At 43.4% G+C, this 11,206-nt stretch overlaps 1 protein-coding gene across 4 annotated transcripts in view; it reads right to left on the reverse strand.

The window, feature by feature from the left end:
- TGFBR2 (transforming growth factor beta receptor 2) overlaps positions 1-10,956 on the reverse strand; it is a 65,295-nt gene extending 54,339 nt beyond the window's left edge. For all 4 annotated transcript variants that reach the window (XM_067291470.1, XM_067291471.1, XM_067291468.1 and 1 more), the window contains exon 1: positions 10,797-10,956. In XM_067291470.1, coding sequence (XP_067147571.1) covers positions 10,797-10,909 — 113 coding nt within the window. In that variant the 5' untranslated portion in view covers positions 10,910-10,956. The remainder of the gene's footprint in view (positions 1-10,796) is intronic.
- Between the last annotated feature and the right edge of the window lie 250 nt (positions 10,957-11,206).

Consider the following 11,206-nt stretch of genomic DNA (forward strand, 5'->3'; position numbering starts at 1 on the left):
AAATAACGTGAGGCTGACAAGGGTTCCTGGGTGCCCAGAGGGCTATCATCCGGAAATTCTGGTGAGAAATAACAGTGGTTATGACTCTCTTTGAACCTAAATGTAATAAGTATCCCAGTCACAACAGTCCAGAGTCAAAACAATCTCTCAGTCCATTTCCCACAAGTTCTGTAACTGTCCATAGAAACTGTAATTATCAATGCATTAATTTTATGACATGTTAAGTAAGAGAACTAGTCTAATTTTAAGTCTGTATTGTGGAAATTCAAATACAAAAAAGTGTCCTGAAATTCAAGATTGACATAAGAAATAGAGTGGAAGAAATCCTGGGAAGCTGGAGATCTGAGTTTGGTTCTCTAAAGACTAAGGAGAGACTGAACCTAGGTTTCTCACTTCCTAACTGATTGCTTTAACCAGGGGTCCCAATGCAAAAACTTTATCCAGTAACAAGTCACAATCAAGTCTTGCCTCCTCCTCCCATGTAAAAGAATGAGCCTCTAACTCCCTCCACCATCTGCAGAAGGAGCCTTCATGCCTCATACAGACACTTTGAAATCTTCCTTTTGGGGGTAAAGTGACCAGTTTTGAAGCACTGCAACATCTACATGAAATGTGCCTGGATCCTCATGCTGGATCTCATGCTCCTGGATTTTGTTGATTTAATTTGAATCACATGTATATAATTTTTTAGATATATTATAGGCAGGGGACATGTACACACAGCATGCTCTAGGCTGCTTCTGGTTGCACTAAGATTCATGGTATGAGTGTGGCCTCAGGGAAGAGTGGAAACAGCAAAGCACCCCACCAGGCAGAAACTTGAAGGCAAAGGTATAAAATGCGAGAAGGGAGGAGCGTGTGAGAAAGAAGCTGAAGGAGAAAGAAAAACAGTGATGAGGAAACACCTTTTGGTTGCGTTCCCTTTTCCAGAATAGTTCACCCCTCTCTTCCTGGTGAATGTCTTCATATTCCTATCATCCACAGGCAAACAGAGTGCAGATATGGCTTTAGTTACGACCAGACAATGTGGTATTGCTATGTTTACAAGCAAATTTGGGCTGTGTCAGCTTGGCAAGCCCAATGGCCTGGCATTGTACATACCGGATGAGGATACTACAAATGCAATAAAAGGATTAGCTTCCCAGATTTTTGACTCAAGGCGTTCCCTTGTGGTAGAGTTGGGTGAGGAAACGGAAGAACAGACTTAGGGAAAGAAGGGAAATTCAATAGCCCAGAATCACATAATGCTGAGCTAGTTACTCTGTGAAAGCTTCAATAAAGTGGCTTACAAAGTCATGACTATTACATGGTCCTCTCTGATCTTTTCATGACGATGAGAAATGGTTGTTCCCAGTTTAGGAAAAAAATTCTGTATGTAAAGTCTGGCTTTGTTGTGCTGTGAACTCCCTGGAGAGAGTATCAGTCACCCTGCAGGGGCTGGAATAATGAATGAATCCATCAGGGAACAGGCTTTCTTCTCCTCTGACATGCTTGGAGGGACCACCCGCACACACTTCAACCCTTTCTCTGCAGAGTGCCGCCTCTACAGCCCTGCCTAATCTCAGCCAGCAAGGATCCTTCCTATCAAAGCCCATCACTGATGGGGTTTAGACACCCTGCAGCTGAGGAGTGGCTTGCCCATAGGCCTCCCACTTTCTGGGCAATAGCTCTAACCACTGGAGGAAAAGGAGGCAACACAACGGTGGAAATCTGTAATGGGAGCTGTGGGGAGGTAGAAGGTAAGCAGCAGGGCAGCTGGCCAACTGCCACAGCACAGGCACTGCAAAATCATGGATCTCCCAGTATGCAGGAGATAAATGAGTCAGGGTAATTGCTGCATGCTTGCAGGCAGAACCAGCCAGAGAAAATAAAGGATCAGCAATCACCTGCATATGACAGCTCTTCTCTTGAAATCTTCATGGTTCCTGAATACAGACTGCAAATCTGTGCTGTTCAAAACCTCATTAAAATCTTCCCATTACTGAAGCACACAAAGATTTACTTCTTCATTCCTGCACTCTTTCTGTGATTTTTTTCAAGGAGAATAGGACACCCTGGAGTCACTACACAGTCATGTTACTGGAGAGTTTAAGATAGTTATGGAGCCAAGGGGTAAGCATCCTGAGAGCAGCGAGAGACCAACTATCATGTGAACTCCAGAAGCAACTCAATGCTGGCTGGATGTTGAACTCCCACATGTGATTCTTCTATAATTCCATCTTGTCATTATTGATAATATAGTTAAAAAGATACATCCTTAATTGTGTGTATTTTTACAGTGTAGCCCATTTTAGGGTAAAAGGTGAAAAAAAAGCAGCCTTACAATTATGTAATGTCTTGCTCAGAATAACAAAAAGTGCTACTCCATGCTAATTAGTGGCTTTACAGTGAGTTGAAGTGAAATGAATGGACATGTAGCTACAGTCCTCCCCTTAGCAGTGGCCTAAAAATTGCACAGTGGATGCTAACTCTGTCTACTGAAGGAGTATTTTAAGAGACTAGACAATTGGAGAAAGCAATTGTGGAAAAGGACAAAGCATAATTACACCTATCATATTTCCCCAAACATGCACTTAATGGACAGAAGGTATTCACACATATGACACTCTTAGAGCATTCTGGAAGTGCACAAGATATGTTAAGCCCTGTTATTATGACTTCAGATTTGCTCCAGCCACAGAGCTCCCAAACAGGGAGCTGGACCGCAGAGCTGGTCAGGGCAGCCAGGTAACAATAAGAACAGGGGATCAATCAAACAAAATGGTGAGAAATTTCAGCTCTCACTGAGCCCTAAGATTTTTCTTAAACTGTTGCCTGTGTATTACATCCATGTTATTAAAACCTCTGCTGTACTGAGATACTTTATATAGTGAGTTGTCAATAGCATCTGAGCTACTAATTAGACCTCAAGGATCAGATCAGATCAGCATCTCAAGACACACAAGAATCCTGGACAGCCACTCCTGCTTCCCTCTCTGAAAATGTCTGAAAATTATAATTCATTAGTAATCACCTGTGGTCTGTTTCAAAGTTCACTCTCCTGTACAGCAACATTAAAAATGCCCTTATAATAGTTAGTAAGATGAAATCTACAAAATTACCACATTTCCATCCAAAAGCCCCAGGCACAACCTAATCACGCCAACAGGTAATGTGTACAGTGTGCATACTCCCATTCAGTGCTGCAGCATCTATAGCAGGTTTAAAACTGGAGGGAGGTGGCTCACCTGTATCTCACATCTAAAACATCCAGACTCAGAAGAATTACAGGTTAATTCCTGGAAAAACTAACTGAATCCTCCCTTCTTTCAGAGTCAATAAAATGAGTACCAGCTTATTTATGACCTTTCGATAAGACCTTAAAAAAATTAAAAATCACATGCATGTTCTGAGGAGGAGGTTGCCCCTTAGTCCTCATTTCCCACTCTCCACTTCCGTATTCATTATGCCAGCACTAGAAACTTGTTACTGACGAGGGAGCTTCAGTTTTCATACAGTTTCAGAAATGCACACGAGTGTTTTGGAGCAAAAGGCCTGGTCTCAATGAAAAAATCATCCCTTGTAGGCATTTCTCTTTTTTTGTGACTGCCTATATGTCAATCAGTCAATCTCCATCCCCCCAAACTCTCCTCCTATAACTCTGCCTGAGCAAAAATCCTTAATGATACGCTACAGGATTGGAAGCATCCTCTTTCCCTCGACTGTCTGAAATCTCTCCTTCCTAAAGTTCTGAGCACTTCAAAATACTGCAGCCAAATGACTCTCTTGCTCCAAGAAAGAGAACCAGATCACTCTGGCTCCTCTAAGATTGATATCACAAAAGCCCCCTCAAGGAAATTACAGCCTCATAGCATACAGTTGCCTATTATTTATTCCATGGCCAGATTCTCAGCTGGTATAAATCAGGGCCGGTTCCTTGCCTTCAACAGGGTAATGCTGATTTATGCCAGCTGACAGTCTGATCCTGCACGTGTTCCACTTGCACAATGCTAGTTATTAAAGAGACTCATTAAATGCCCCAGGCATGCAAGAACCACACTTGTGTCTTTACTTGGAAAATGTTGCTCTGAGGAGTAACTCTGTGAAACCTTCCTGCCGCTCTCTGAGTATGTTCTGTTCAAAATCACTTGCTTTTCTAACAGAAGGAAGTCTCTGTGCCCTGCCAGACCACCAGAGCTTTGGTAACACAAGATGGATTTTATGATGGCTTCAGCGCAGACCAGGTCTTTGACTGAGTTTGAATGCCGAATTAGATTAAGCTCACAGGTATACCAATGCAATGTTTTGGAGGAACTGATCAAATGCACAGAGACCAGAAGCTATCTTTCAGAAGTTGTATTACTGGTGACTACAGAAAAAATTTGGTGTGACTTTCAAATCACTGGCTGAGCTTAGGGCTTTGGCTCCTTGATAAGCCTTTCTTTTTTCCCTTAAAAAACTAAGAAATCTACTTATGGAGCAGGGAAACTGAGTTCTTTTGAGGATCTGAGCCAAAATCCTTGGGTACAAACAGGATGTATGTAGGAAATAGAAGACAGCTTTCTAATACCTCTGGTTTCAAATGACCATTTCAAAGGCACAAAGTTAACCCTAAGTGTCATTGTAATGATGTGTCTGCCAGGTTGCAAGTTGAGGGATACTTTAAGTGTGAGGAGGCAGAATCTTCTATCCTTTACTAAAGTCTACTAATTTCAGTGGGATTATTGCTGAAATACTACTCTGGGTGAATGGAGAACTGGAATCCCAGAATCAAACTATCAGGGCTGTTAGTAATAAAAATTGTGGTTCCTTTGCATGACACAAAATACTGAACCAGGCTTGTTTATTATTATGATATGAAACAAAGACTAGAAGACTCCATTCATTCTGAACAATGCCATTCCCACCCAACAAAGGGAAGATGAATACATGGTCACAGATCAACGTAAATAACGCTGGCAGGGAAATGTTTTTCCTGCCCCACAAAACACTGTAACATTTCATAAATTTTCATACTCGCAACCAGAATGAAACCAACATTATTTGAAGTGGTGGGTGTGGGGGTGTTGTGCATGCATGCAAAACAAGAGAAAGAGACTGTCGGGCAATATCCTGGAGGTTGTGGATAGGGGGAGCTCCAGATTCATATGTGCACTCTGAGTCAGATGAGGCACTTGATCCTGTCTTTCTTCCAGCCTCAACCAGTGATTATTCTAATTATTGATTAATGATTATTTCTCTGTCTCTCATATATTATAAATTCCACCCTGGGGAAGAAAAAAAAAAGTTTCCTGATGAAAGTTTAATGGAACTGGTACATTTCCACAAATTGTTTCAGTTTTGACAAATCAGCATTTTCCCATGAAAAAACAGTGTCAGAGATTCTCAACCAGCTCTAATTTTAACCAGATTAACTTCAGGGATGAATGCCAGCAGGAAGCTCTTGCTAAATACCAGTTGTTTGAGCAAAGGAAAACGACTCCTACCTCAGACAATCTTCCCAGAGGTAAAAAGGCTTTAAAACCCGTACAAAAAGAGGGCAGGTAGATCCAGCTGTAACAACTATAATAACATTCAGAGCTAGGAAATGGCATATTAAAAATATGCACAAAGATGGACAAATGAGCAATTAGTATTTCTCCTGCCCAAGTGGTTGTTTCTTAACATTTGAAACAGTTGCTGAACTTTGTAACAAGGCAAAGAAAGACATTAGTCCCTGACTCAGGAATCCATCTGGACTGCAGGGATATCACTTAAAACACGCTCAACTTTAAATGCTGCTTAAATCCCTGGAAGTTAATGGGACACAAATGAATGATGACATGTTGGCACCAACAGAAATGGAATTAAGCATGTCCTGATGAGATTTGTTAGTTCTGAATCTTAATTTGGATGAGTCTTCATCACCCGATGGTGTTCAAAATGCTTTGTTTTCTCTACATAGCTCACCCTAAACATTTCTACATTAACTAAATCTGCGTTCTTTCAGGCAGTAGGATATAAGCGGTTACACTCGACCAATGTCAGTTCTGCCATTCTGTCTTCATGCCAGAATGAAACCCTACTATGAAAAATACGTTTAAGACTTAGCTTGTGTCACCAAGAGCCCAGTCATGCAAATACTCAGTACCGACCCATTGCTTTACAATGGGAAACAGTCCAAAGGTATTCGCCAATGCTACAATGCCCTGCCCCAGTGCATATGCCCACTCCTCACTGTAACAGAAATATATGCCCTGTAGTAAGAAGTTTCTCTGGTATTTCTCAACACAACTCTTGCCACATCTACCTGGCAGCAAAGTTAAACATCAGGAGGACTTCTGACTAATCTGCAGAAAACAAGGCATATTATTCTGACATACAACAAGGCATATTATATCCCCTTCTGATGTATTTTAGACTATTTTAATCTTCCAGGATTAAGGTTCTTAAAAAGGCCCAAAGATACTGCCACCACTTTTTATTTTATTCTTGATTACTAAATTTAAAAAACCTGTTCTCCTTATCCTGTAGGGAAAAAAAAGCAACAATCCCCCCACCCCAACTACATTTAAGGCTAAAGTCCTAATAAGCAACCCCAAAACCCAGCATTAAATCTCTCGAACTAGGACTCAATCAAATTTCTCTTTCACAATGAGGCTGGTTCTCCACTGCTCTGTGCTGGAAATCCCTTGTGCTCTGACACGTGCACAGAACTGGTCCATTTTACTGAGTTTGCAACAGTCTGGCAACACAAACTAGTTAATGTTCCTGGGATCTGCCTACCCGGTAATTCCCTGGAGTCAGAGAGCTCCTGTTCCGCCAGGGAGATGCTGCCCCACTCTCTCGCCCTGCCTCCACGCATCCCTTTGTTCCTCTGCTCGCCAGAATGGCCCGGGGGGCGTGGGCAGACCCCGTGGGGACCGTAAAGCCCCCCCTCTTCCTGCTGAGCCCCGGGCCACGGAGTCATAAAAGCAGCGGAAAGCCCTGGCTTTCCTGTGCCACCAAAGCTGCACTGCAGCCATGCCATCCAGTATGGAGACTGTATGGGTCACTTTTAGATCAAAATCTGTCATTACATCAGCAGTAATATTTCATACCTAGGTGGCACAAATGCACCTGGCTACACAAGATCTAAGACTAACATATTAGGCCCAATCAACTGGTTTTGCTCATTCTTGCTACCATAAGTGAGACACATCTTCTGAGGTCAGAGGAATAACAGTGACACAAAATGAATGCTAGCAAACAGAATATGGCACAGACACACAACAGAATGAGAAAAAGTCCCTATGCCATGAATGCAAAAATATCAATTTAAAAATATCCTGCAGAGGAAATATGATCACAGGAAACATCAACAACTGGTACCACAATGACACTGTTCTCTTTTTTTTCCTCCCCTCCAAAAGAGAAGCTCCTTTCTAACTATGAAAAATAAAACCATGAAGAATTTTGCTCTTGGTAAGAGTTTGACACCATCTTTGCTCCTAAGTTCAGAGTTAACCTTGTAACAATGAGGTCTTTTATCAGCCATCGCTATAGTACGCTGCATCTTTGAAGCAAAAACAGCTCATCCCAGAAAGGAATAGTTGATTTTGAAGCAACACTGTTTGGCTAACTGTAGGTCATATAATAGTAAGTGTTTATAAAATATAAGTGAAAAATAAGATTATGAGCATGAAAAAAAAAGAATTATTCCATTGCCCTTTTTTTCAAATCGCCTTTTAAACAGCTTCAGGAAATGTATATAACTCTATGTAACTCTATTGATGTTAATGGAACTATATAAATTTGCAGTAGCTTAAGGTTTGGCTCATCATTTTTTAATAGTAACCATTCCTCCATGGAATTCACCACTTGAATACTATAGAAGCGTGTTAATACTGAAGAGCTCAAAACAGCAATTAAATAGAAGTGATTTTCAAAGTATGAGGTATAAAATACTCAGAATTCAAGGGTACCTCATACTTAGAAGAAAACTCAATAATATCTCAGTCCTGTTCTTACTTCTGTCATGAAATAACTGGAAGTCTGCCAAAGCTTTACCAGGGGGCAGGATTGTATTTTAGATCTGAGTGTGTTGCAAACATGTTCCATCACGTTATGAAGATGTTTGTTCTCATACTTCCCTCTTGCAACTATCTGAAGCTCTTAATTTGATCTTATTTTGTTACTATAAAACCCACTGACTGTAATATGGCATTTAAAAAAAAATGAGGAGATAACGATACAAGTAGAGCTTGGCTGAATGGAGGAAATTAAGTCCCAGATATTCAGAAAAGAAGAATCATTACACATATTATTCCAAAACACAATTTAAGTTTTTAATACCCCAAATATAAACTACAGATTCCGATTTCACTTGGACAAAACAGTGTTCACTTCTTATGCAGGTGACTGCTAGTTTGCACTGCCATTTATCAGCGTAGCAGTCACAATCATTCAAAAAAACCCACATCTTGTCCCTTTAGTCTATGGAAATAACTTCAACTACTTGTGTCTAGCGCAGGATACTAGAGCATATTTTTCAAAGCAAATACTTGCTTTTGGACCCGCTCATGAATTCACGGTTTACTCCAGAATTTTTATGTAAATGTGCTCTTCTTGTTCAATGTTTTGTTCGGAAGAACGTTAAGATGAAATTTTAACTGAGGTTCTATTAATGCCCTCACCAGTAACAGCAGGTGGTCAGTACGCATGCCTGTGAAGCAAGGTCTCCTGAGACTGCTACCTGTTATGCCTCATCCTCTCCCAGCTGCACAGCTATTGATTGTTCCAAAGTGAGTAGCTCTTCCTGGGCTTTGTTTTGTTTTCCCCCAAACATTTGGAAGCTCTAGTTTTCATTTTGATGACGACTAACAACCAATATCCAAACCTCACACTTTCTGCCCCCACAGAACTGTTGTTTTCTAACCAATCCTAACTTGTTACACACTTAACCCTACTTAATCCTAATTATGAAAATGTAATTTTCAACAAATTTTGGAGCTATACGATAGATTATCTGTCAACAGGTCAACCTAATTTTGGTTACTGTAGAGTGTAGATGAAGATCAGCAGGAAATATGCTGAACTGGAAGCAAATCTCTATTTTTTCCTCACTGGATCTATGACAAGAAAGAAGATATCAAAAAAAAAAAAAAAAACCCAAACCCCTTAAGATATGTCCATTAAAAAAATTTATCTGTAGATTGAAACTGTCTATACTGGTTGAGCAAAAAAAAGCATAAAAGATAATAACAGAACAGCAGCCTAATAACAGTGGAGCTCTTGCATTTAAAACTTTGTGTGATAGGACTCTACAGCAACTTTTTTTAGGCCAGGATCAAAATAAAAGCCATCGCTAGTTGGGTATGATTTATATTAATCATAAATAATACAAATATATAGCAAAATCAACATGAAGCTGCATGCCTCAAATTTAAAATAATAATAAAATATTGTGCCCTAGGACACTACAGTGTCACTTAAATTGTTTTTTCATGTGCCCTAAACTTACATGAGTAACTTTACAGGTATGTAAGGCCTGTTGACTTTGACAGGATTACTAATGAAGCATGAAGTTAGCCATGTATATAGCTATTTGCAGTGGTTATGTGAGAGCTATCCAGTTTATGTTATTATTTTTCAGCAACTGTTTTGAAACCATTATTGGCCACGAATGCACCACAGGGGAGAACTGGAGCACCAAGCACAGCTTGAAAAAGCTCACGCATCTGTACCTCTTACCTAAAGACTAAAACCAGGCATTCAATATCACAAGGCACCTCAGAAATCTGCTTAATACTTCAAAACTGTTTCAGATGTAGTTTTGCTGCAATGTGATGTTCTCTTTTTAACTTCACCAACGGAGCTGCAACACGATTTAGGGCCCAACCTTGCAGACACAGATGTTAGTTCACAGATGCAGGTTAGCACCCGTAAGGCTGGGACAGAAAGCTCCTCAGAGCAGGGACCCTGTTTCCACAGGGGCACTTTAACCTCTCAGTGCATTCCAAACTGCTCTGTGATGTGTAATGCAAGCCACAGCCTCAAAAACCTGTCTAGGGATGTCTTGATAAAAACAGCTGGAATAAGGGCCGTAAAGCATCATTAAAAGTGAATTAAGCAACATGAGCACTTTAGGATACTGAGTGCTGCAAGAATGCTGTTCTCCGTGCAACTGCTCACAGCCATGCCTTAATTCTGCTGTAGGCAGTACCACAGAAACTCGCACGTAAAGTAACTTTTTGGTAAGTAAGTGCCGAGCTCCGCGGCCGCGCACAGGCCCTCAGCGCCAAGGGAGGGCGCGCAGGGGCTCGGGCCAGCGGCGGCGGAGCGGAGCGGAGCAGAGCGGAGCAGCCTCTCCATCGCCGGGAGCGGCGCCGGAGCGATGCCCGGCTGCGCGGGCCGGCCTGGGGCGGCCGGAGGTGCGGACCGGCCGCCCCCGCGCCCGCCGCCCCCAGGTGCGGAAGCCGCGGCAGCCGCAGGGCCGGGCAGCCGCTCCGCCCGGCGCGGCGGGCAGCTCCCGGGCTGCCCTCTCCGGCTCCTCCGGCCGCACAAGACCCTGTTGCATTTCCTGCCAAGTTCTCTCTTTTCTCCCCCACTTCCCTCCGCCGACGGACCTCACTGTCTGCTGTGAGCCCCCGGTTCCGCAGCCCTTTCTCCCCCGGTAACTTTCAAGCAGGACAATAAATAACACACTCCCCCCCCCCCCCATTTTGTTACTAGCTTCAAAACTTTCTCAGCAACCAAATCCCCCCCTCCCCTGCACCGCTCCTGCCTGCGGCCGAGCAACTGTCAAGTGAAAACGGCCCGCAGGCTGCGGCCGGGGCCGGGCAGCGGCGCGCACTTACCGCGAAGCAGAGCGGGGACGGAGCTGCCCATGAGGAGCCACAGGCAGAGGCGCAGCAGCAGCCGCCGCAGGCTCCTCGGCAGACCGGCAGGCATCGCGGAGCCGCAGCCGCATAGAGAGCGGGGCCGGGCCGAGGCGGGGCGCGGAGCTGCGCAGCGCGGAGCGGCGCGGAGCGGCGCGGCGCGGAGGGCGCCCGGGCCGGCCGGGCCGCGGGGAGGCCGCTGGCGGGGCTGGCACGGCGGCGCCGGCTGCGCGGCTTTGCTGCTCGGGACCGCGGGTGACTCACTGAAAACTTCACTTCGGCGCTGCAGGGGAAACAGGAAATCTTAAACTTCACAAACAGCTGGGCAGGACTTTCTTTCGTGCTCTTACAGTAGTTCCTTCTCCCCCCTTCCACGCTCACCCCCTCCT

This window comes from Apteryx mantelli, chromosome 2 (assembly GCF_036417845.1).
Source record: "Apteryx mantelli isolate bAptMan1 chromosome 2, bAptMan1.hap1, whole genome shotgun sequence".
Classification (NCBI taxonomy): Eukaryota; Metazoa; Chordata; class Aves; order Apterygiformes; family Apterygidae; genus Apteryx; species Apteryx mantelli.